The sequence below is a fragment of the Oryctolagus cuniculus genome, chromosome 5, assembly GCF_964237555.1.
Source record: "Oryctolagus cuniculus chromosome 5, mOryCun1.1, whole genome shotgun sequence".
Taxonomy (NCBI): Eukaryota; Metazoa; Chordata; class Mammalia; order Lagomorpha; family Leporidae; genus Oryctolagus; species Oryctolagus cuniculus.
The window spans coordinates 133016105-133038328 of NC_091436.1; the positions used below are offsets into that span (position 1 = coordinate 133016105).

At 45.8% G+C, this 22224-nt stretch overlaps 1 protein-coding gene across 3 annotated transcripts in view; it reads left to right on the forward strand.

Annotated features, from left to right (window-relative positions):
* The first annotated feature begins 260 nt into the window (after window positions 1–260).
* STK38 (serine/threonine kinase 38) overlaps window positions 261–22224 on the forward strand; it is a 40102-nt gene continuing 18138 nt past the window's right edge. The window contains exons 1-7 of one of the 3 annotated variants that reach the window (XM_070074143.1): window positions 311–589; window positions 5795–5926; window positions 10348–10483; window positions 15005–15056; window positions 15942–16064; window positions 18258–18341; window positions 21897–22020. In XM_070074143.1, the coding sequence (XP_069930244.1) occupies window positions 10353–10483; window positions 15005–15056; window positions 15942–16064; window positions 18258–18341; window positions 21897–22020 (514 nt within the window). In that variant the 5' untranslated portion in view covers window positions 311–589; window positions 5795–5926; window positions 10348–10352. Of the gene's footprint in view, window positions 590–5794; window positions 5927–10347; window positions 10484–15004; window positions 15057–15941; window positions 16065–18257; window positions 18342–21896; window positions 22021–22224 lie in introns of all 3 variants that reach the window. The other 2 variants (XM_008262841.4, XM_002714665.5) reach the window with 2 other exon arrangements.

The window sequence follows — 22224 nt, forward strand, 5'->3', positions numbered from 1 at the left end:
TAAAGACCTAAGGGGGGCAAATGGGCATGGGTATAGGGCACTTCTCTGTACTAATTTTGCAACAGCTTGTGAGTCCATAATTATTTCAAAATAATCTGTAAAAACAAAGCAAGGGGAACTTCCCCCTAGCCCAGCCCCGCCCCAGGCCCGGCCCACCTCGACACCGCCCCACAGCCCAGCAGCCCGGCCCCACCCGCTCCTCGATCGCCCGGGGCCCGAGGGGAGGGGCGTGGCGCATGGGGGCGTGGCTACGCACGCGCAGTTCCGCCGTCTCGGCGCCGCCGCTGGGGAGTCGCGCACGCGCAGTCCCGGCCCCGGGCCGCCACTCCAGCCCCTCTCCGCTGCCGGGGGGACCCGGTTACCTTGGCCCCTTCGCGCTGCCGTCTTTTCCGGCAGTTGGGGAGTTTCCTGTAGTCCTCACCCGCAACCGCTTCTCGGCGCTACCTCAGAGCCCCTCACGCGTCCGCGCCCCTCTGCTGGCAGCTGGCTGCCGCCGCCGGGGCTTCGCCTGTCTGCACGTCGAGACCGCTGGCCGGGCGGGCGTCTGCGGCTGTCCGCCGCCCACAGCCCTGCCTCCCCCGGGGCTCTGGTGAGTGTCTCGCTGCCGCTGTCTCCACTCCGTCCCCGGTTTCCCCCTCATCTCTTGTTTCCCCGACTCCTGGGGCTGCCCCTCTCTCTGGCTGGCGCCCCCCTCCTAGCCTCGTCCCCTCTCGGCCTCGGCCCCTCTCCCCAGCCTCCTGTCAGCCCCCTGGGGCCCCGGCTCCCAGGCTCCGGGTTGGCCCTCTCCTACATTCCCCCGGTGCCAGCCTCCCCGCCCCGTCCTTTCTCTGTGTGTGTGCAGCTGGGGCGGGGAGCCAGGCTCTCCTCTCCGTGTCGCCAGCTTTGTCTGCTCGCTGCCAGCAGGCAGTCCCCGTCTGGATCCTGGTCATCGTCCGTTTTCCTTTATCTGGGTCTGAGAACGCGAGGGCTGTTGTCTGAGGGTCGGAGGTGCCCGCAGCCCAGCGTGGGGTGTGTGCTACGTTTGCGTCTCCCCTTCCCCGCCGTGGTGGCCGGGCTTAGGGTCCTGGGCTGCAGGTCGTCTTAAACTCACAGGAGTGGGAAAGACATAGAGCGGGGGTGGGGGGTAGGAAAAAGTCGCTCGGGACCAGGAGGCAAGCTGGCACAAAGCCTGCAGGACGTCTGGGAACGCGTCCCAGCGGCACAACAGAACGACTCAAAGAAGCGTTCTTTTTGCCATCCCCAGAGGAAGACTGGGGGCGAAGTAGGCCCTGTGCCTCCTCTCCCTAGCAGCCCGCCTTGGCTCCAAGCTAGCCAGCCGTTAGGTGCGGGTTTCCTGAAACATAAAATAATCACCGCCGCAGTAACAGGCTGCCCTCCCCGCCCAAACGGTAGACAGCAGCTTCCTGGTGAGGGAGAACTCTACCCTCCCGGGCGGTACAGAGGGCCAGGGCACGGCCCGACCCTGCCCCCATCGCACCGGGGAGGACGCCAACCAGGAGCGTTCTCTTGGTTAATCTTTCCCAGGAAGAACGTTAGAGCGGGTTGTAAGACGTGCTGCCTGCTTCCAGTGGCTTGCAGTTGAGTGGGAGAGATGTGGCTCTTACGGAGTAGACTAGGTCTCAAGGTTGAATTGCCCAAATGGAAGATAGCTGGGTTGGCAGTCACAAAGGCATGAGCTATTGGTGAGAGACAAGAGGATTTTTTTTTTTTTTTTTTAGACAGAGTACCGTTGTAAAGTCAGTCAACCAGGCCTGACTGTCTAGATGAATAAAATAATGGTTTTCCTTTGCGATCCTTAGCCCTGACTTTTTGGAGTATCACATCCTTTTGTTAATTTAAAAAAACCTTCTAAGAAGGTCTCACCTACCTATTGTTTCTAATTCTGCAGGATTTAAGGAGAATGAAACAGGGCAGTGGGCCTCCAACGGCTTGTAGGTCAGAACAGGAAAGCTTGAATTATCAAAAGCACGAGAGAAAATCTTGTCTCACAAAAGCACATGGGTGTCGCAGTGAACCCATGAATTGCTAGAGGGCCGTGTTAACCGTGTCTTTTGATGAAAGGTCATTAGGGTTTGAGGAAAGGTCAAAGGGGAGGGCAGTGCGACCTTTACCATTGCGTTAGAGACCGCGTGTGGAAGCCAAGAGCCTGGCCCATTGTGGCATCTTTAGTGCGCTTACTGCCCTGTTGATCTTTTTAAACAGCAGCTTGGAAGGTAATGCTTGTGATTTTAAACGAGTCAAAACTTCTTTTTCCCCCAAGTTTTTTATATGCCCATCGGTGTAAATGTACTCTGTACTTTAGCTTTGTTGACAACTAAAAATCACGAACTTACCCAGCTTGCATTTATCAGTCGCCTATCATAAGGCCTGTGTTGTCTGTCTAAATACTCTGGAATTGTGTGTTTATGCTGAAGTGACTTCAGCTGTTAAAATGAGACTACATGTGTGAAGAGCCTCCAGAAATATTCAGTCTCTCCCTTGCTTTTGTCTTGTTTTTAGGTCTGGTTTTCAGATTTCTTCAGACACACTTGGAGTGCATGTGGTTTTCATTGTGGGTGGAGGGGGTACAGACTGACAAATAAGGAACCACACCCAAGCTTCATAAATGAAACAGAGGTTTTAAAAACATTCCTCTGCTGATATATGAAAAACATTTGGGTTTGCTTTGGTAGTCGTAGAAACTTCCTTGTAAAACATAACATATTTTGTAATAAGATGGCTCTGAGTGTAGTGTCTTGAATTTGTGATTTTGGCACATCATGAATCAAAATGTTTGCCTCTTAAGTAGACCCCTGATTTTTTTTCCCCTGAAATTTATTTAATTGAAAGGCAGAGTTAGAGAGAGAGAGAGAGAGAGAGAGATATTCTGTCTGCTGGTTACTCTGCCCCCGCCCCATGGCTGCAGTGGCCAGGGTTAGTGTCAGGAGCCTGGGAATGCTATCTGGGTCTCCCACGTGGGTGGCAGGGGCCCAAGCACTTTGGCCATCTTCTGCCACTTACTCAGGCACATTAGCTGGGAGCTGGATCTGAAGTAGAGCATCCAGGACTCGAACTGTTTTGGTTGGTTTTTTAAAGATTTATTTATTTACTTGAGAGGCAGTTATAGACAGACAGAGGTCTTCCATCCACTGGTTCACTCCCCAAATGGCTGCAATGGCTGGAGCCGCGCCGATCCGAAGCCAGGAGCTTTTTCCAGGTCTCTCCCCAAGACACTTGGGGTATCTTCTACTGCTTTCCCAGGGCATTAGCAGAGAGCTGGATTGGAAGAGGAGGAGGCCAGGACATGAACTGGCGCCCATATGGGATGCCTGTGCCACAGCACTGGCCTCCAAGAGCCTGGGTTTTGAATCTCTCCACTGAAGGGATTATGTGATTTATACCTGGGGATTTTTTTAAATTTCTATTTTATGATTTATTTATTTATTTGAAAGTCAGAGTTACACAGAGGGAAGGAGACATAGAGAGGGGGAGAGATCTTGTATCTGCTGGTTCACTCCCCGATGGCTCCAATAGCCAGGGTTGGACCAATCCAAAGCCAGCAGCCAGGAGCTTCTTCAGGGTCTTCCACGTGGATGCAGGGGCCCAAGCATTTGGGCCATCTTCTGCTGTTTTCTCAGGCCTTTAGCAGGGAGCTGGATCAAAGTGGAGCAGCCAGGACTTGAACCAGTGCCCACATGGAATGCCAGTATTGCAACCTGCATGCAGCCTTGTCTGATATGCTACCATGCCAGCTCCCTAAAAATTTCTTTTTCTTTTTTTTTTTAAGATTTATTTATGTATTTGAGAGGCAGAGTTACAGACACAGAGAGGGAGAGACAGAGAGAGAGAGGTCTTCCATCTGCTGGTTCACTCCCCAGATGGCTACAGTGGCTAAAGATGGGCCGATCTGAAGCCAGGAGCTTCTTCAGGGGCTCCCACATGGGTGCAGGGGCCCAAGGACTTGGGCCATCTTCTACTTTCCCAGGCCATCAACAGAGAGCTGGATCAGAAGTGGAGCAGCCGGGACTTGAACCTGTGCCCATATGGGATGCCAGTGCCTCTGGTGGATATTTAACCTACTGCACCACAGCGCCTCCCCGCCCCCCAGTTTCTTAATGTTAAACCTTGTTTGTTAACAGTAACAAATGTTTATATATTAATTTAATCCACAAACAGTTAAAAAGCTGTTAAGTACTAAGAAGGGAAAAAACTTAAGAAAACTTCATAAAATACACTATCTTTGAAAATGGCCCTTAACCCCTCCTGCATTTTACTCTGTTTTTTGTGGAGATGAACAGTCAGAAGCATATGGAAGGAAAGTATAAATAGAAAACACTGAGCGCTATTGCCAGTGCTGGAGCTGTCAGTTTTGGTGAACAGTTTGGCCAAGTGTGATAATATAAGTTAGCTAAAATATCGAGGGCAAAATGAGATTTCAATCTTAGGAAAAGACTGTTCTATAAACGATCTAAACCTTTTTGAATTTTTTTTTTTGTTCTGCAAAATGAGGAAGTTAGGATCCTGTGTGTGTGTGTGTGTTTAAAGATTTACTTATTTTTTTTTGAAAGTCAGAATTACAGAGAGATAGGTAGAGAAAGAGAAAGAGACGAAGAGAGAGAGAGACAGAGAGATCTTCCATCCACTGGTTCACTCCCCATATGGGTGCAAAGGCTGGGGCTGGAGCCTCCTCTGGGTTTCCCAGGTGGGTGCAGGGGCCCAGGGACTTGGGCCATCCTCTGCTGCTTTCCCAGGTGCATTAGTAAGGAGCTGGATTGGAAGTGGAGCTGCTGGGACTCGAACAGTACCCACATAGGGTGCTAGCACCACAGGCAGAGGCTTAACCTTCTCTGCCACAGTGCCAGCCCCAGGACCCCTTGTTTTTGAGGTATTTACCATCACTAGAAATGTGATTAAGGTTTTCTTCTTTGACATATTGTTTCCTTTATAGATCCTTATTGTAACCTGAAAATTCAGTTAATCTGAAAAAATTTATTAAACACCTTAATGCACATATATACCTAAAGATCAACATTTTAGTCATAGATTTTTATTTATTTACTTAAAGATTTATTTGTTTATTGGAAAGGCAGAGTTAGAGAGGGGAGGGAGATCATCTCCCAAGTGGCTGGCCAAGCCAAAGCCAGAAGCCAGGAACTCCATCCAGGTCTCCAACGTGGGTGGCAGTACTTAGGCCTTCGTCCTCTGATTTCTGAGGAGTGTTAGCAGGGAGCTGGATTGGAAGTAGAACATCTGGGACTTGAATTGGTGCTCTTATGGGATGCATGTGTTGCAGGCGGCAGCTTAAGCTTCTGTGTCCCAGTGCCAGCCCCTGGATTTTCTTTTTTTTGGCAGGCAGAGTGGACAGTGAGAGAGACAGAGAGAAAGGTCTTCCTTTTCCGTTGGTTCACCCCCCACAATGGCTGCTGCAGCTGGCACGCTGCGGCCGGCGCACCATGCTGATCCGAAGCTAGGAGCCAGGTGCTTCTCTGGTCTGCCATGCAGGTGCAGGGCCCAAGCTCTTGGGCCATCCTCCACTGCACTCCCTGGCCACAGCAGAGAGCTGGCCTGGAAGAGGAGCTACTGGGACAGAATCCGGCGCCCCGACCGGGACTAGAACCTGGTGTGCCGGCACTGCAGGTGGATTAGCCTAGTGAGCCGCGGTGCCGGCTGGATTTTCTTTTCACTGTGGAAATAAGCCCACAAGTTCCTGGGGGCCAAACACTGATTAAGATGCCCATGTCTGGCATCCCAGAGTGTGAGTTCAACCCAGAGTGTGAGTTCAACTCCTGACTCTTGCTTTTTTTTTTTTGGACAGGCAGAGTGGACAGTGAAAGAGAGAGACAGAAAGAAAAGTCTTCCTTTGCCGTTGGTTCACCATCCAATGGCCGCCACGGCTGGCTGTGCTGCGGCCGGCGCACCGCGCTGATCCGATGGCAGGAGGAGCCAGGTACTTCTCCTGGTCTCCCATGGGGTGCAGGGCCCAAGCACTTGGGACATCCTCCACTGCACTCCCTGGCCACAGCAGAGAGCTGGCCTGGAAGAGGGGCAACCGGGACAGAATCTGGCGCCCCGACCGGGACTAGAACCTGGTGTGCTGGCGCCGCAAGGCGGAGGATTAGCCTAGTGAGCCACGGCGCCGGCCCTGACTCTTGCTCTTGATCCCGGCTTCTTGCAGATGCAGACCCTGGAAACCAGTGATGATGGCTCAGGTGATTAGGTTTCTGCCACCCATTTATGAGACCTGAATTGAGTTCCCAGCTCCTGGTTTTGGTGCTTGCCTAGCCCTAGCTGTTGTGAGCATTTGAGGAATGAACCAGTGGGTGGGAGCTGTCTTTCTCTCCCTGCCTCTCAAATATATAAATAAATAAAATTTTTTTGTTTTTGTTATTTTTTTATTTCAAAGACAGAATTACAGAGAGAGGCAGAGAGAGAGGTCTTCCATCTGCTGGTTCACTCCCCAGATGGCCACAACAGCTGGAGCTGCACCGATCAGGAGCCAGGAGCTTCTTCCTGGTCTCCCACATGGGTGCAGGGGCCCAAGGACTTGGGCCACCTTCCACTGCTTTTCCAGATTATAGCAGAGAGCTAGATTGGAAGAGGAGCAGCCGGGACTAGAACTGGCGGCCATACGGGATGCCAGCATTTCAGGCCAGGGCGTTAACCCACTGTACCACAGCACTGGCCCCAATAAATAAATTTTGAAAGTTACTAGTAATAGTACATGTTCATTAAAGAAAATATAGAAAAACATGGAAAAGCAGAAGCCAGAATGAAACTATTATATTCTGACTGCTAAACTAATAAGAACATTTTGATTATCTATTTCTAGTATTTCTGTACACATGTAGTAAATACATAAACAAAATTGAGATTGTAATATTTACTCTTTTTTTTAAAGATTTATTTTATTTATTTGAAAGGCAGTTACAGAGACAGGGGAGATAGAGAGAGATTGTCCATCTGCTGGTTCTCTCCCCAAATGGCTGTGATGACCAGGGCTGGGCCAGGCCAGAGCCAGGAGCCAGGAGCTTCATCCAGGTCTCTCACGTGGGTATTGAGGCTCAAGGACTTGGACCATCCTCCACTGTTTTCCCAGGTGCATTAGCAGGGAGCTGGATCAGAAGTGGAGCAGCCGGGACTTCAACCAGCTGCAGCTTAACTCATGCCACAACGCTGGCCTTGTGTGTGTGTGTGTTTTAAGATTTATTTATTTATTTGAAAGAGTTACACAGAGAGAGAAGGAGAGAGAAAGGGAGAGAGAGAAGGGGAGAGAGAGAGAAAGAAAGAGAGAGGTCTTCCATCCACTGGTTCATTCCCCAGTTGGCTGCCATGGCCGGAGCTGGGCCAATCTGAAGCCAGGAGCTTCTTACTGGTCTCCCACACGGGTGCAGGGACATAAGGACTTGGGCCATCTTCCACTGCTTTCACAGGCCATAGCAGAGAGCTGTGGGTTGGAAGTGGAGCAGCCGGGACTTGAATCGGTGCCTATGTGGGATGCCGGCACTGCAGGTGGCAGCTTTACTTGTATGCCACAGCACCTTGCCTGTGTTTTATAATCTGTTCTTTTTACTTAGATTAGAAACATTTTCCCATGACATCAAATATTTGAACATATTTTCATTGTTTCAATGTCTGTACATTTTTTTTAAGATTTATTTATTTATTTGAAATCAGAGTTAAACACAGAGAGGAGAGGCAGAGAAAGAGAGGTCTTCCATCCGCTGGTTCACTCCTCAATTGGCCATAATGGCTGGAGCTATGTCGATCCAAAGCCAGGAGCCAGGAGCTTCCTCCAGGTCTTCCCATGCGGGTGCAGGGGCCCAAGCACTTGGGCCATCCTCCACTGCTTTTGCAGGGCATAGCAGAGAGCTAGATCGGAAGTGGTGCATCTGGGACTTGATCTGGTGCGATATGGGATGCCAGCACTGCAGGTGGCAGCTTTTATCCACAATGCCATAGCACCAGCCCCACATTATTTTTTTATAGAGCTTTTTCACACTTAATTGGATCTGTTGTATATTCAAGCTATTTCTAGTTTCCTTGGTCATTACAATGCTGTATTTAACCTCCTCAAGTGTGACTCTGTATGGGTTTTTGATTTCTTTAAGGAAGATTCCTAGATGGCAAAGAATTCTACTGTGTTTTTATTTTTGGTTTAAGGAAATTTCAGTTTATTTTCTTTAAGGTTTAATTATTTATTTGAAAAACAGAGTTACAGAGAGAGGTAGAGACAGAGAGAGAGGTCCTCCATCCACTTGTTCACTCCCCAGATGGCTGCAATGACCAGAGCTGTGCTGATCCAAAGCTAGGAGCCAGGTGCTTCTTCCAGGTCTCCCACCTGGGTGCAGGGGCCCAAGGATTTGAACCATCTTTACTGCTTTCTCAGGCCACAGCAGAGAGCTGGATGGGAGGTGGAGCAGCCAGGACTTGAATCGTCGCCCATACGGGGTGCCGGCACTGCAGGCAGTGGCTTTACCCACCATGCCACAGCTCTGGCTCCTCTACTGTGTGTTCTTAATTTACACATATGGTATTGTGATCTTGTTCTTTTTTAAAAACTTCAACACTATGCTTTTTTTTTTAATATTTTTATTTGTTTATTTGAGAGTTAGAGTTAACAGGGGTAGAGGCTGAGAGAAAGGTCTTCCATCTGCTGGTTCACCTCCTAAATGGCCACAGTGGTTGGAGCTGGGCTGATCAGAAGCCAGGAGCTTTTTCCTGGTCTCCTACAACAGTTGCAGGTGGCCAAGCACTTAGGCCATCTTTCTTTTTTTTTTAATGATTTATTTTATTTATTATTTGAAAGTAGAGTTACAGAGATGCAGAGAGAGAGAGAGAGAGAGAGAGAGAGAGTGAGAGTGAGTCTTCCATCTCTTGGTTCATTCCCCAAATGACCGCAATGGCTAGAGTTTTGCCAGTCCGAAGCCAGGAGCCAGGACCTTCTTCCGGGTCTCCCATGTGAGTGCAGGGGCCCAAGGACTTGGGCCATCTTCTACTGCTTTCCTAGGCCATAGCGGAGAGCTGGATCGGAAGTGGAGCAGCCAGACATGATCTGGCATCATATGGGATGCCAGCTCTGCAGGTGGTGGCTTTACCCACTACCCATAGCATTGGCCCTAATGGACCATCTTCTGGTTTCCCAGGCTGTAGTAGAGAACTGGATCAGAAGAGGAGCAGCCAGGACTAGAACTAGTGCCCATATAGGATGCCAGTGCCACAGGTAGAGATTTTGCCCACTGCCACAATGCCGGCCCCAACACTATGGTTTTTGTTTGTTTGTTTGTTTGTTTTTGACAGGCAGAGTGGACAGTGAGAGAGAGAGAGACAGAGAAAGGTCTTCTTTTGCCGTTGGTTCACCCTCCAATGGCCGCCACGGCCTGTGCATTGCGGCCGGCGCACCGCGCTGATCCGATGGCAGGAGCCAGGTGCTTCTCCTGGTCTCCCATGGGGTGCAGGGCCCAAGTACTTGGGCCATCCTCCACTGCACTCCCTGGCCACAGCAGAGAGCTGGCCTGGAAGAGGGGCAACTGGGACAGAATCCGGCGCCCCAACCGGGACTAGAACCCGGTGTGCGGGTGCCACAAGGCGGAGGATTAGCCTAGTGAGCCGCGGCGCCGGCCCCCCAACACTATGTTAAAGATACATTCCTGTGAAGTTGCTTCTGACTACTACATGGTGACTTCTTGTTTGCACTCAAAGTATTTTACTTATTTATTTCCTTACTGAATTGCTTCAACTTCCCATAACACAAATGATGGCAAAATGAACATTCTGAATAGACTGCACATCCTATATGTGCTCCCTTTAAAAGCCTGTATGATAATTTCTCTAGTGTTTATACTTGGAAGTGGGATTTCTGGGTCAAAGGACATTAATATACTCCTATACTATTTTCACCCAGTATTCTGTTTGTGTGGCCTTTGTTGTGTATTATGTGTGTCCTCTAGAATTTTTTTTTTTTTTTTAAGATTTATTTGTTTATTTGAGAGGCAGCGTTAAAGAGGGAGAGACAGAAAGAGGTCTTCCATCCTCTGGTTTACTCCTCAAATGGCTGCAGTGATGGGGGCTGGACCAGGCTGAAGCCAGGAGCTTCTTCTGTGTACAGGGGCCCATGCCCATGGACCATTCTCCACTGCTTTCCCAGGTGTGTTAGCAGGGAGCTATATGGAAGTGAAGCAGCTGGGACTTGAACCAGACCCCAGATAGGATGCTGGCACTGCAGGCCACAGCTTTAATCCACTGAGCCACAGTGCCAGCCCCCTTCCAGGATTCTTATACCAATATACATTCCTATCTGAAGGGAAGGAGAAGGCATAATTGGTGGATTCTAACTCTAAAACTAATACCTCCTCTTGTCTTTGTTTTTAGCAGCCATGGCAATGACAGGCTCAACACCTTGCTCGTCTATGAGTAATCACACAAAGGAAAGGGTGACGATGACCAAAGTGACATTGGAGAATTTTTATAGTAACCTTATCGCTCAACATGAAGAACGAGAAATGAGGTAAATAATTTTGCTTGAAAAAATTATCATGGCTATGGCATTCATGTCTGGTGTAATAAAACATATTGATAATATTGCTGAAAAAAGACAAGAATAGTAGTAACTATGTAATAGACTGTCCCATTGCAGTGGAATGACGGTACAACAAATTCCCAAAGTCCCTGTTATTAACCATTTATTTCTGTTAGTCAATAACGTAAGGTTCTGTTGAAATATATTTAAAAAATGGAGCTAGATAATTGAAGTTCATTTTACAAATTATTTATTTATTTATTCTTTGAGAGACAAAGACCAAGAGAACTCCATTCTGCTGGAGCAGTCCCAGCAGCTTGGACTGGGCCTGGTAGAAACCAGGAGCCAGGAACTCAGTCTAAGTCTCCAGGTCAGTGGCAGGGGCCCAGTTACTTGAGCCATCACTTGCTGTTTCCCTGTGTGAGCAGGAAGCTGGAGTCAAGAGCCAGAGCTGGGACTCAAACATAAGCACTCTGATAGAGGATGCAGCAACTTGACTGCAGGCCCAGCCCTTGCCCTGGGAGTTCATTTTTAAAGCCGTGTGATAGTGCGGAAAGATCAGCTCCTTTGGCGTCAGACCTGGGCTTGGAATTCTGCTTGTACCATTTAGTAGCTCTATGAACCTGGCACAAGTTCCGTAGTCTTTTCTCAGTTTCCCCATCCAGAAAATAGGCATAATTCTCCTTGCCTTGCAGGATTGTTGTGGGGATTAGATATAACATATGTAGGTACCCACTGTAAGCTTCATGGATAGCGAGCACTTAGTTAATGGTGATGCTAGCAGCTATTGTTATTACTGATCTGGTATACACTTTTTTTTTTTTTTTAATTTTTGACAGGTAGAGTGGACAGTGAGAGAGATAGAGAGAAAGGTCTTCCTTTTGCCGTTGGTTCACCCTCCAATGGCCGCTGTGGCCGGCGCACCGCGCTGATCCGAAGGCAGAAGCCAGGTGCTTCTCCTGGTCTCCCATGCGGGTGCAGGGCCCAAGCACTTGGGCCATCCTCCACTGCACTCCCTGGCCACAGCAGAGAGCTGGCCTGGAAGAGGGGCAACTGGGACAGAATCCGGCGCCCCGACCGGGACTAGAACCCGGTGTGCGGCGCTGCAGGCGGAGGATTAGCCTAGTGAGCCACGGCGCCAGCCTGGTATACACTTTTTATGTAGTAATTAATAATTAAAATTTTTTTTCAAACACTCTGTTGTGAAAGTACTCAGAAGTATAGAAAGGTTAAAAGAATTATACAGTAAATACATGTATACGTGTTATCTAGAGTCTACAATTATGATTTATTGTATTTGTGTTACCCATCTCTATGTCTATTCATTAATCTAAATTTTTTAAAAGTTTATTTATTTTTTATTTATTTGGAAGGCAGAGAGAAAGAAAAAATTTTCCATCCACTGGTTCACTCCCAAATACCTGCAACAGCCAGAGCTGCAGCAGGCTGAAGCCAGGAGCTTGGAACTCAGTCTCAATCTCTCATGTGGGTGGCAGGGACTCAACTACTTGAGCCATTACCAATTGCCTCCCAAGGTGTGCATTAGCAGGAAGCTGGAAGGGGAAGCGGAGCTGGGACTCAAACCCAGATACTGCAAGATGCAGTGGAGGCATCCCTAGCAGGTTCTTAACCTCTGTGCCAGTTGCCTGCCCTGCCTCCATCTTAGATTTTTGCTGTGCTTACAAGTTTGCTGCAGATGTCAGGGTACTTTTGAGTATTTCTGCTTATATAACATTAAGTAGAAGGGTGGACCTTTGGTGCCTTGGCTGAAGTTGCTGCTTGGGTTGCCTGTATCCCATCTGGTGTCTGGTTTGAGTCCTAGCTACTGTGCATCCCATCCAGCTTCCTGCTGATGTGAATCTGAGAGGCAGTAGAAGGTGGCTCAGGTGGTTGGGTCCCTGCCACCCATATGGGAGCCCAGGATAGAGCTCTGGGCTCCCAGCTTTGCCCTGATCCAGCCCTGGCTGTTGCATGCATGAGGGGAGTGGACAGTGAATGAATGCTTACTCTCTGTCTTTGTCTCTCTGCCTTACAAATAAAATGAAAATAAAATTTTAAAATATTAACTAGAGTCGAACATTTATATTTTTAGGAGAGTGTAAAATTTGTGCGTTTTAACAGATGAGTATAGCTGTATAAGTGAAACTTGTTTGATAAGTTTTAACAAACACACATATCTGTATAAGTTAAAACCAAAATCAAGATGTAGAACATTACAGTCCTTCCAGAAAGTTCTTTCATGCCTCTTGCTCCTTCAGCCTTGGGAATTCCACTGTTGTGATTTTTTTTCTAGTGTAGATTCATCTTGTCTATTCCATACAAGTAGAACATATAATTGAAATCATAGAGTAAATAATTCATTTGAGGACAACATCTTTCATTCAGCATGTTTTTGAGGTTGATCCATTTTTTGTTGTTGTCATTGTTGTTAAAGATTTATTTATTGGAAAGGCAAAATGACAAGAGAGTGAAGGGTGGTGAGAGAAAGAGAAATAGATCTTTGATCCACTGGTTAACTCTCCAAATGCCTACAACAGGCAGGCCTGGGCCAGGCCGAAGCCAGACTTCAGGAACTCCTCCATCCACGTCTCTCGAGGCTGTGTCAGAAGCAGGGGAGCTGGGGCTTGAACCAGGCCCTGTCACATGGGATGCGCGGACATCCCTAGGGGCGCTGTGCCGAAGCTGCCCCTGTGCTCTGACCCTTCTTATTGTTCCCTACTTTAATTATCCAGCCATTGAAATGGAATTCATTTACACCCTTGAAATTTTCGACAGCGGAATCTTCTCCTTCTAATACTTGTGAACACATGGGTGAATATCCCAAAGTATTCTGGGAATTTAAAGAAGAAAATTGGGGAAGTTGGGTAGGTGACCCATTAAGATTAGAGTAAATCCTCCCAAGTTTGGATGCAAATTCTTATTTTTTGTTTCATCCTGTGGATTTCTAATAAAATTCCTCAACAAAACATTCACTTTAACTTAATACTGTTACTGAAATAAATATTCATTGACCAAAATCAAACTAATTTTCTTTCTGTGTTCCTCTCTCTCTGTTTCTTTGTTCATACATCATTGTCTATCCCCCACCCACCAGACAAGACATTTTAAGATGTTTCCTTTGATTCCTACTTACAATTGGTTTTCTTTGCAATGACAAGGCACTTCATTGCAGTAGGAGATCTTTGCTGTGTGACTGAATTAGGACAGTAGCTGTCAATGGCCTCAGTCTCTTCTCAGTTGATTTGCCTGCCTGCCAGTCTGTTAGATCTTTTTTTTTTTTTTTTTTTTTTTTTGACAGGCAGAGTGGACAGTGAGAGAGAGAGAGAGAGACAGAGAGAAAGGTCTTCCTTTTGCCGTTGGTTCACCCTCCAATGGCCGCCGCGGCCAGTGCACTGTGGCCGGCGCATCGCGCTGATCCGAAGCTAGGAGCCAGGTGTTTCTCCTGGTCTCCCATGGGGTGCAGGGCCCAAGCACTTGGGCCATCCTCCACTGCACTCCCAGCCCATAGCAGAGAGCTGGCCTGGAAGAGGGGCAACCGGGACTAGAACCTGGTGTGCCGGCGCGCAAGGAAGAGGATTAGCCTAGTGAGCCATGGCACCGGCCTAGTCTGTTAGATCTTCATTATTGCTGGTTACCATTCTGAAAGAAAAGTCTTGTCGCATCATTCTGCTTAAAAGCCTCTATGAGTTCTCATTGTCCTCAGAGTGAGACCTACACTTCTTGGTTCTATGTGTATCAGCTTTACTAGACTCCAAGCTGTTTCTTCTTCAGTGTACCCTGTGCTTTCATTTTTTTCCCACCCTGCTCAGGTCGCCTATTTATCTGGAAAGCCGATAAGTAGTGGAGGAGAGGTTCTAGCCCGTGTGTTTTCTTTTATTATGATGAATAAATAAAGATTTGCTCTTCAGGGTGTTTTACTTGTTCTTTTTAGTTGTATCAAATCAGTGTGAGATTGTCGATCAGAAGTATCCAGTTTCTAAACTGAAGTTTGGTATTCCAGGGGTTTGGCGTCTTAAGTTTTGATAGTGGTGCCACTCCCCTTTCTCATCACTCCCCCCACCCTTGAATCTCTAAATTCTTCCTGTACCTTTGCCATGCGTCACTCTGCTCATAGCAGGGAGGAGGAAGAAGATGTGAAAATAAAGGGTGTATATTTTGGTCAGAGAGGGAGAGAAACATCCTGATATAAGAGGTCATCAAATACCAGCTGTTTTGTGGTTAGGTAAGGAGGAAATAGCTGGGAGAGAGGGGGGAGGAAGGGAAGGAACGAGAGAAAACATTTAATTTTGAAACAAGATTCACTGTTAACATTAAAATCTTATACAGTCTTTACATAAATATAGACCTAAGGATAGGAATATTTTCATTTGTCTTAGCCATTGCAAATTTTTTTTTGTTTTTATGAGGTATTTTTGATTTACTTTTATCATTTTTCAAAAACCAACTGTATGTGTGTATGGAGTTTTCAGAAAGTCTACCATTCTATATATTTTTTGTTGTTTGTTTTAGACAAAAGAAGTTAGAAAAAGTGATGGAAGAAGAGGGCCTAAAAGATGAAGAGGTAATTAATGCTGGGAATCTCCCTTGAATTCCAGCACGGCAGGCTGAGTCTTGCCCGTGGAGTTAACCTGGGTGCGTAGGGGAAGGGTATTGGCTCAGAAACAGGAACTTGAGAGGTGGCATGTTTCTGCGTTTGGGTTTTATTTGGAGGGAGAAGTTATTTGTTAAATATCCAGCAGAGAAAGGCCTCTTGGCACATTTCAATAATTAATTAGATTTAAAATTGCAAGAAAAAGGATGAAATCATATTAAAATTTAAGAGAAGAAAGGTGTAGCATTCTTACAGCATTCAGTGAAACAAAATTCAGTGGGACAAATTTCTGAAATCATTATTAAGGTGAAATAGATCTTAAGTCAGCCCTTCAGCCTAATGTGCACAGATATGGTAGGGGGTGGAAATAATCCCGGGCAACAAACTGAATGAAGTGGAAATGCCTTGAAAAAAAGAAACGAACCACAGCAGAACCCAGGACCATGGTGAAAAAGACCCAGTACTTACATCAGTGATAGTTGGAGGGATACAGTGAGCTGCAAGGAGTAAAAAAACTAGAAGGAAATTTAAAAAAAAAAAAACAAAGAACACTTTTATTTGATAAGAAATGTGAAAGGAGCATGTTGTTGATTGTTTGTCCCCCTTCAGTGGAAGTGTTAGGGTACTGGACTGCTCCAGGGAGCACCCACCTGTCCCGGATGGGTGCTGTGTGTGCCTTGGTTGTTACATCTGAAAGTCAAGGATAGGAGAGGTGACCTCGTATGCATCCTTTTGCTGTGATTACCCAGAGTCCAGTGCAGTCCTGTTTTCCAGCTCAGTGAGTCAGAAATACGATATATTACAGAGTTTCAGAATTTCAGCTCCTTCTCTTCCTGCTCTGTATTTGGACATTAGAAACGGCTCAGGAGATCAGCGCATGCTCGGAAGGAGACTGAGTTTCTGCGTTTGAAGAGAACAAGACTTGGATTGGAAGATTTTGAGTCCTTAAAAGTCATAGGCAGAGGAGCATTTGGTGAGGTAAGAACCACAGCTACTTGTCAAGAACAAAAGTACTGTAGAACTTTGAAAATTATAACATAGCATGAGCTCATGATTGTGAATATAAGCAAAATGTTTGGAGTTAGATGGATCAGGCATGCCAGCCCCACATCCTAACTACCTTGTCTGTCCTGTTTCCTCTTTCCTCCTCTTTCCGCTGTCCCAGTTATCAATTTTGGCAGAAATGATATTGGTGCGTTAAATATTGATCTAGAGGGAGAATTGAAAATTGGGAGGGAATCAATATTAATTATTTACTCCGTGCTTTTCTCCTGTAATCGTGACAATAGCCTGTTTTGTAGATGATGCAGTTAAGATTCCACAGGTATATGTAAAGTCCCAGTGTCACGTAGCCATTGAGCATTAGATCAGAGATGTTTTTTTTTAAGATTTATTTTTTATTTGTTTGAAAGGCAGAGTTAGAGTGAGAGTGAGAGTGAGAGTGAGAGAGAGAGAGAGAGAGAGGGAGATTTTCCATCTGCTGATCCTCTCCCCAAATGGCCACAACAGCCAAGGCTGGACCAGGCTGAAGCCAGGAGCCTGGAGCTTCTTCCGGGTCTCCCACATGGGCCCAAGTACTTGGGCCATATTCTGCTGCTTTCTCAGGCATATTAGCGGGGAGCTGAATTGAAAGTGGAGCAGCCAGTTCTTGAATCGACACCCATATGGGATGCCAGCATCGCAGGCGGAGGCTTACCATGCTACACCACAGTGCAGACCCCCTGGATCAGAAGTTGAACCCAAATCTTCCTGACCTTAAAGTTCTTGATTTTTCTTCTTCTTCTTCTCCTCCTCCCCCTCTTTCCTTCCTCCTCCTCCTCCTCCTCTTCTTCTTCTTCTTCTTTTTTTTTTTTTTTAAGATTTATTTTATTTGTTTGAAAGGTAGCGTTACAGAGAGAGGGAGAGATAGAGAGATCTACCATCTGCTGGTTCACTCCCCACATGGCCACAATGGCCAGCGCTGGGCCAGGAGCCAAGAGCTTCATCCAGGTCTCCCACCTAGGTGCAGGGGTCCAAGAACTTGGGCCATCTTCTGCTGCTTTCCTAGGTACATTAGCAGTGAGCTGGATCAGAAGTGGAACAGCCAGGACTCCCAACTGGTACCCACATGGTATGCCAGTGTAATAGGCTGCAGCGTAACTCATTACATCACAATACTGGTCCCAAGTTCTTATCATGTCTACACCCTTTATTTCTGCCAGATTGGTATCACTCTGAAAAAATGGCCTCGGAGCCAGAACTTCCAGAAAGGAGCTCTGAGAGATTAGTAGTAGAGAGTGGAAAGCTTTGGCAGCTTTATCCCTTCTGTTCTCACAAACGACTTGTGCTTGGCAGTGAGCAATCTGATGGAGGCAATTTGAATGAGCCTTTGCAAGGTCATTTGCATTGCTGCAAAATGCCCAAAGTGCACAAAAAGCACACTGCAGTAGTTATATTACCTTTGTACAGAGGGGGCAGCATATTGCTACAGATGAGTACCTGGGGAGTAGAATGCTCAAAGTACAATTGAATGACAAGCCTGATCCTCTGTGCTCAGAGTCACTGTTGGGGTCTGTGAGGGAGGGAAAGGTACAGCACTGCCGCTACTTTCTGTTCGGGGAGGACTCGCTGTGGGGCTCCATTAGGAAAGATATGAGGTGAGGCACAGAGAGAAGAAAATGCATTTACCTGGAGAGAGGAGAGGAGGATGTATAAGAACTGGCCAGGAAGTTTTCCTTTTGGTTTACATGTAGGCCATCAACTTTGTTTTCATTGTCAAATTATTTGTTCTCTTCAAAAACATTGAAAATATATATGAAAAAGGAGAACTGTATTAAATCCCATTTTCCTGATTTCTCTGTGCATAAACTTATTTTCAACCTGTAATCGTGTACTTAGGTTTTCTGAGCTGACTGGCTTACAGATGTCAGAGGGTTAACGAGTCCTGAAAGCTTTCATTAGATTGGTTTGTTCACTTACAGAGCTAAAGCTGCTCAGATATAGAGTATTTGAGGATGTTTCCAGCCTGAATTCACTGTGTTAATATATTTATTTTTTATCATTCTTCTGCTTTGTCACTGCTACTTGATTACATTAAAATTATCGTGCTTCAGTTTAAATATTTCTGTGCCACATGAAAGTGTTGCTCGACAGTGTTAATATTTGATTTGGCATTTCTTGATAACTTCTTAGGTGCGGCTTGTTCAAAAGAAAGATACGGGGCACGTGTATGCCATGAAAATACTCCGTAAAGCAGATATGCTTGAAAAAGAGCAGGTAAGGCACAGTTGGAGTGGTACTTTCAGTCAGCTTGTGAAGTTGTGTCTCCTAAAGCCATTCTTTTTGCTTAGTTAAAAATGCGTATTTTTGTTAGTTTTCCTTAGTTCTGTTGTGTGTGTACATGTATTATTGCCTCCCCCCCCAGAAGGAAGCACATATTGAAAAGCGCAAATAATGCATGTAGGTTATATGTCATCTTTGAAAAGCTGAAAACCTGTTAGAGCAGCAGCTGCAGCTGGAGTCTCCCAGTTGGTCACAAGATGTCCTCGTCGTGACAGCCTTTCTGGGAGGACAACATACTCAGTGTGGCAGTGTGTTTTTAGTAGTCAACCTTGGACCGGAAGCCCAGAATTAGAATTTAGAATTTACAATCTAAAACGTGTTTTAATATGTTTCATTCTGCACACTTATCTCAAAGTTGGGTCTTCTGAGGGACTCGTTGCTATCTGAGAGACCAGTGCTCCATTTTCTGAGTGGATTTGTTCAATATAATGCAAATGAAAGGAGAATGCTAATTCTCCTTTAATGATTAAGAATATGTTTTAATAACCAAACCAACTTTTCAAATAGATCTGCAAAATGCATAAGTACTTTATGCAGAGTAAATAAGGTTTTAAATATTGCAGCATATTTTAAAAAGCAAGAATGCAGGCTTTTTGTAAATCTAATTTAGCAGGGTGCTTAAGAGCAGATTGCAGTGGGTGACAACTGCAGATGTCCTGTGACAGATCCGATGTTACAGGGGCGAGTTTAAGAACAAGGGTGGAAGTTAGCCCCAAAGCTAGCTCTTGCTGCTGCTCAGGGGAGGCGTAGGCACTGAGCCTTCTCCGCCTTCATTTAAGTGCCAGCTCAAGTGTGGGTCGCCGTCCCCTCCTTAGTTTTCACGTGTGACCCAGAGGATAGAGACTCAGAGGAGTTTCAGTGGAGAGGGTCAGACCCCGGTGCAGTGAATCTTCAGATGCTGTAGGTCATGCTGACACTAACTTGGTTCAGATTCAGTAGTCCTGCTTTTTGTATGGACGTGTAGGCACCAACAGAGTTTGAGTTCATCTTGAGGAGGAAAATAAAAAGCTGTATTGATTGGTCAGTATATTTGCGTTTCATGATTAAGTTTTATTTTTACAAGACACATTTCCTACAGTTTCAACCGAGGCTTAAAACCTCTCTTAAGGTAATTAGCAGTCAGAGTAAGATTATAAAGCTAGTACATATTATGACTTTCAGGTTATTAATTCTACATAGTCTATGCCAGGTACCCACTGTGGTGACAGAGGATGTTCCCAGCATGTTGTGTAAAAACCTCTTCTCAAAATGTGCCTTCTTCAAAATCAGCGTCTAAATTTTTCCAAAGAAAAATGTCTGTTAGGACTTTAATGGATTAACTTATGCATTAAAGGGTACGTTAGCTTAATTGTTTAGCTCACCTTTGGTGCTAGATTTAATTCACTGGGTTTAATCTCATAATGGGGCCGCCCACTGCCTGGGTCAGCCATCCTGAAGAAGCGTGCGGCGTTTGTGCTAGGTGAAGATCAGAAGCAGGAGCATGCAAGCCCATCACTTTTGGGTAGAGCTGATAGAGTTCACATCCTGAGCCTGACGTTTTGTAGTTACGGGTGCCTTTATCCAGAGGAATGCTTATCTTTTTTGTTTGCTTTTTCTGAACTGAGCAAGAATTAAAGCTACCTACTGCAGAATGGTTAATTTCCAAAGGGTAGAAATTTCTGATCCCTGGAAATACTTAAAAAATAAGATGCCAGCATTTAGCTGGTTTCTGACATTTCTCCTCCGCCGCAAAAGGAAAACCTTGCATTGTGATGCCAGGATACAGTTTTGATGGGACAAAAGACTGGCTTTTATCTTTACTTTCTAAATGCCTGGGTTAGCTAGCACCCGCACCTCATTAAATATTTATGGAATGAGAAAGACTTTTGGTATGAGTTGTACCCTTGGCTCTTCCTTCGTTTACCCAAAACTCAGTTGAGCTCACTCTTAGATCTTGAGGTTGTTCCTAGTTGCTGTTTCAGTCTCAGGAGAAGGGCAAGTTGTATTCAGACTGTTTGTAGTCTTCCAGTTGACAAACAGGAAGTATTGCAGTCATCACACTGTCCTCTGAGGTGAGGACAGCTGGTAATAGTGGTACCTTCCCTTTTCTCTGGCTCCCTGCACTTGGCAGGGCTTCAACAGGAGCCAGGGGCAACCTGCAGGTGAAAGCTGCCTCCTTGGGTCTAGTGTTTGATAGCAACTGAGTCTTGGCCACTACTGAAGGTGAGCAAGTAGTGTCAGTTTCCTCAGAGCTTTGCTTCTGTTTTAAGGTCAAGCATGCCTTCCTCGGCTTTTTGTGGTTTCATAGCCCTGTTCCTTATCACCCTACTGTCCATCCCCCCGCCCCATACCATTAGTACTGATGTAAAAATGTAAGTTTTCCGCAATATTGAAGTTACTTAAAAGTTCCCCAAAGAACACTTTTAGTAGAGACTGGAAACTCAGATCTGTAAACTGGAATGCCTGCAGGGCCCTGAGAGTTGCAGGGAAGGATGAGGCAGGGGAGGTGAGAGACCGGCGAGAGCGAGGGGTCTGTGTCCCACTGGAAGAGTGGCAGAAGAGCGTCTTCCTGTGAAACAAGCAAGCATCTGAAAGGTGTCTCAAACAGAACAGCAGCCACGGGCTGAATTTGCCAGCAGACTTGCCATTTCTTCACTCTCGGTACACACTTTACTTGAGAACATGTTGTAAAAACTCAAGATCTGTAGCATGTATGAAGACCAAAACTTCTATTCAAGGATTGGACTTGGTTTTAATGGATTTAGATCTGATTCAACTCAACTTTGGATCTTGTGACACTTAATAAAGAGGGGAGGGGTAGAAGTTGATAATGTGCAGTGATGTTTACTATTATATATTTAAAGAAAATAAGGTAAATTTGATAGTAAAGCTTTATTTTAACAAAGTTCTTTTACCAGTTCTTCTAAACCTTATGCAATTGGGTCTCCTTAGCTATGTATTTTAGTAAAAGTAAGAATTGGAAGTGTCATTAATTTGAGTCTATTAATTTTCTTAGGTGTTCTTATATTTCAATTTGGTAAGAATTGAGTGAGCACACTGTGTGCACAATAGTGAACTGAATGCTGTGGCATCACAGTGTTCTAGAATTGTCCACTGGAGCACTGTCGTTGCAGACCCCAGGGTAGGACTTGTTCAGAGAATCTTACCTTGGCGGCTTATTTTCTGTCATAAATGATTATTAGAACAAAAATGGGTGCCAAAGAGTGGTGATTTTAACTAATCAGAGATTCAGTTTTTAACACTGGTAAAGTTGCTGTTTCCATAAAGCCATTCATTTTGCCACATTTGAAAGCCTTTCATCACTCAAGTTTTCATCACCAAGTACCATCTAGTCGAATGTCAATTTTGAATTAATAGGTTTATCTAAGTAGAAATTAGATCTTATGCATCATTACAATTAAATACTCAAAACAGTATTTAAATTGTTTAAACAAATATACAGTAGAAGCAGAGCAAGGCTTGTCATTAATCCAATGCGTATACCTCCAGGTTGGCCACATTCGTGCGGAGCGCGACATTCTAGTGGAGGCAGACAGTTTGTGGGTTGTGAAAATGTTCTATAGTTTTCAGGATAAGCTAAACCTCTACCTAATCATGGAGTTCCTGCCTGGAGGTAATTACTGACGATGAAAGGTCATTTTTCCTTTTTGTTCTATGGTTTCTCTCTCTCACCTCGACAGTTAACCCTCCTTTCTACTTGATTGTGCTCACAGAGTTGCTTTCTATATCTCTCTTCAGGTCTGTAAAGAAAGTCAGTAACCTGTCTTGTGCTGGGGTGCATTTCTACAGTCTTAGTGCCAAAAAAGTAACCGTTTTG